The sequence below is a fragment of the Mus caroli genome, chromosome 16 (genome assembly GCF_900094665.2).
Source record: "Mus caroli chromosome 16, CAROLI_EIJ_v1.1, whole genome shotgun sequence".
NCBI classification, from domain to species: domain Eukaryota; kingdom Metazoa; phylum Chordata; class Mammalia; order Rodentia; family Muridae; genus Mus; species Mus caroli.
Window position 1 is genome coordinate 13,564,996 of NC_034585.1, and position 3,730 is coordinate 13,568,725.

General features: G+C 49.3%; 1 protein-coding gene across 3 annotated transcripts in view; it reads left to right on the plus strand.

Annotated features, from left to right (window-relative positions):
• The first annotated feature begins 1,813 nt into the window (after positions 1-1,813).
• Positions 1,814-3,730, plus strand: part of Ypel1 (yippee like 1) — an 18,042-nt gene continuing 16,125 nt past the window's right edge. Inside the window, exon 1 of one of the 3 annotated variants that reach the window (XM_021184550.2) lies at positions 1,814-2,002. Coding sequence is in view for 1 of the 3 variants with exons in the window: in XM_021184551.1 (XP_021040210.1) it covers positions 1,964-2,002 (39 nt within the window). In the remaining 2 variants the exon portion in view is untranslated. The remainder of the gene's footprint in view (positions 2,003-3,730) is intronic. The other 2 variants (XR_002379950.1, XM_021184551.1) reach the window with 2 other exon arrangements.

The window sequence follows — 3,730 nt, forward strand, 5'->3', positions numbered from 1 at the left end:
GAGGCTCTGTGCTGTCTCAGCGTCAAATGCACCAGGGGCGCACACCTGTCATCCCAGCAGGCTGCACAACTAAAATCTCAAGATTAAAACGGCACCTTCAGCCACATACATACTGAAACTGGAGGGATACAGAGGTTTCCATGAGCTTTAAAAGGATGGCAGCTTTTTTTCCTAAAGCAGGGTCTCTCTCCTAGATAGCTCTTGATGACCTGAAACTTGGTATGTAGACCAGGCTGGCCCTGAACTCACCGAGACCCACCTGCCTCTGTCTCCCACCCCCAAGTACTACAATTAAAGGCATGCACCACTGCTCCCAGCAGACAGAAAAAATGTTGAAGTATCAAATGATGCATGTTCTCTCTCAAAGCAGATTCTAGCTGCTTGAAATGTTTGGATTTGTGTGTTTTTCCTGGAGTGCTTCCAGAGGTCAGGACGCTGGAAAAGGGCACTGGAGTATCCATGATATGAACAGGTGGGTGTTAGAAGTGGGATGGGTAGGAAAGGAAGGCTGGAGGAGGCCTAACTAATGCTAAGGAAATAGGAAAATGCCGTATATAAACCTACTATTTTCTAAGCTATTTTAAAAAACACATTTTTTTAAAGATTTATTCATTTCATGTGTGTGAATACACTGTCCCTGTCTTCAGACACACCAGAAGAGGGCATCAGATCCCATTACAGATGGTTGTGAGCCACCGTGTGGTTGCTGGGAATTGAACTCAGGACCTCTGGAAGAGCAGTCAGTGCTATTAACTGCTGAGCCATCTCTCCTGCTTAAATTCTTTAAAAATAAAAGAGTCAGCCAGATGGTTCAGTGAGTTAGGGTGCCTGCTATCAAGCCTGCTGACCTGAGTTCAAATTCAGGATCAATATGGTAGGTGAGAAGCAGAGCTAACCTCTGGCTTCCATAGTAGCAGCAGGTGCACAGGCATGTGCTTATTCACACAATAAGCTTAAAATATAAAGTTCAAGAACATGTTTGAGCTACATAGTTGAGGCCAGCTTGAATTACAGAGATCATATTCTAAAAGCCAAAAAACATGAGACTCCCTAGCTAGGACGAATACAGAAATAGAGTAATCAGTCACTTGGGAGACTCACTAAGTAAATGGCAACTCAAAGGGCCCACAATCTAATCAATTAGGGGTATCCTCAATACAATAAATCCTAACAAGCACACTCTAGAGGGCGCAAATACGTCCTGCAATGTGTACACTCACCCTCAGCAGTGTGCTTTGAAAAATCGATCTAAAGAGACCAAAAAACAAAAACAAAAACAAACAAACAAACAAAAACCCAGAAGAAGCGCAAATGTGGGCATGGAGACTGGGTGATACTGCCTGTGTTTTGTGGGCAGGAAATCTGATCTGGGGTTCCATAATTCAAGTCCACGCAGACCTGGAGGCTCTTAGATGGTGACTTGGAGAGTGAAGAAAGGGTGGTCGGTATGGAGAGAGCGAAGAAGCTTGCGCTCTAGGGACCCAGCTGCAGAGGTCCTCCTGCCTGCAGCCTGAGGCGCAAACCTGTGGAAAACCTCGGTCCTTCGGCCTTCCAGGACCCTACCTCCCCACCGGCCCCACGACCTGCCGGTTCGCCTGGGTTCCTCGTCAGGCCAGCCCATCGGACTCCTGGCGAGCTCCACCCGGACACGTTCCAGCCCAGTCCCCCGAGCGCAGCGGTGCGCGGGTGGACGCGTGGGGCAGGGCGAGGGGCGGGGAGCGCGGAGGGGCGGAGCGGCGGGAACGCGAGGGCGGGGCTCGGACACTGATTGGCCATCGCCACGTTCCGAGGCCGTTTATGGCGGCTGGGCCGGGCTACGGGTCCAAAACAAAGGGCAGGCGGCCCGCGAGGCAGCGGCAGGAGGATGTCTCGCGCCCCGAGTGGGCTCCAACGGCCGGAGCGCGTCCCGGGTCACACCGGGACCGCCTGAAAACCGAGCCCGCGCCGACCGAGTCTGGGCCGGATGGGCGCAGCGGACCCTGCCGCGGACCGCGGAGCGGCCGTGAGTACGGGCGGGCCTCAGGGGTGCTCTGCGGAGACCTGAGGATCTGCGGCTCCGGGAGGCGGGGAAGCACCTGTTGGGCGCGGGCGGGCCGGACGGGAGTGCGGAGGATGCTTTGATTTTTTGTTCTGATGTTCCGAACTGTTGGTATTTGGGTCATCGAAGACAACGCAAAATCCCGGTCTTTCTTTCTTTTTTTTTTTTTTTCCCCCCCCCCCATTGTTTTTTTTCCCCTACCTTAAAAAATGGGGAAAGAAATAAATACAGAAGATACCTCCAATAAAAGAATATTATGGGGTGGCATTTTCAAGTTGCCTGTACAATAATAACTACAGGGAATTGTCCTCATTGTTTACCACTTGTGGCTCTAGGCTTTATCAATGTAAATTGCTAACAGTAGCAACTAAATAAGATATTCTCTACTCAATAACTGCACAAATAGTCATCTTCGACGTCCAGATCGTGTACTGAAATCCAGGATAGAAAGCAGGCAGAATTCTGTTTTGGATAGATAATAGACGTTGGAAATACCATTTTTCAGCCCAAGGTCTTTCTAATTCAGTTGCCTTATAAGTATCCACAATGGATTCACCTTAACTAATGTGTCTTGTCAAAGAATTGACCATACTCCTCCTTGCTCTGCTGAAGTTCCAAGACCAGGCTTACCTTCTCCGGGGAACCTCTCCAGGCCCCTCTGAGTAAGCCACCCTCCCCCATCACCCAGGGCCCTTTACCTCTGCTGTGTTCTAGTAGATGTGTTAACAAATGTTGCTGAGTACCCATCTCCCTCTCCCCTAGGGGCTGGTCCAGTGGGTGTCTGTGTGCATGTGTATGGTGGGGTACAAATAAATAAACATACACACATGTATATTCACCGTGTATGTGCCTGGTATCTAGAGAAGCCAGAAGAGGGCATCAGATCCCCTAGAGCCGAAGTTACGATCCTCCACAAGAGCAGCAGGTGCCCAAGGATGTTATCCCATCTCTCCAGCCATATTGTGGGCTCTTAAAAAGACAGGGGTGCCAGATTTGAAGATTTTTGCTACCAGGATCCCTAGGCCTTTGTGTTCAAGGCCAAGGGACTATGTGGTTAGCATGTCTTCTTAGGGATTAGACCAAATTCTTGCCTTACCACAGATATATAGCAGCCCAGGGGCTGGCCCATATGAAACACTTAAAAATGCATACATACATACATACAGTTAAATCAGTGTCAGTAACCAATCTGAATAGAAGTCTTTTCTTTTCCTTCTTTTTTTTTTGACTCAGGAACTCATGCATTTTCGACAAGTGCTCTACCACTACCACAGCTCCAACTTTATAAATAAACTTACTTTTAGAAAAGAGCTGGGGGTGTGGCTGGGTGGTAGGGCTCAGCATGTGTGAGGCCCTTGGTCTCCCCCCACACACACACTACACACACAAATCACAAGTTCCCCCCTCAGCTCTGGCAGACCCAGTTCAGCCCACCCTTCATTGCTGGGGTACACTTGGTCAAACTGAGTACCTCAGGGGGATCTGTTCTTAAATCCCAGGTTGTGGGCTGGTGAGATGGCTCAGTGGGTAAGAGCACCCGACTGCTCTTCCGAAGGTCCAGAGTTCAAATCCCAGCAACCACATGGTGGCTCACGGCCATCCGCAACGAGATCTGGCGCCCTCTTCTGGAGTGTCTGAAGACAGCTACAGTGTACTTACATATAATAAATAAATAAATCTTTAAAAAAAAAA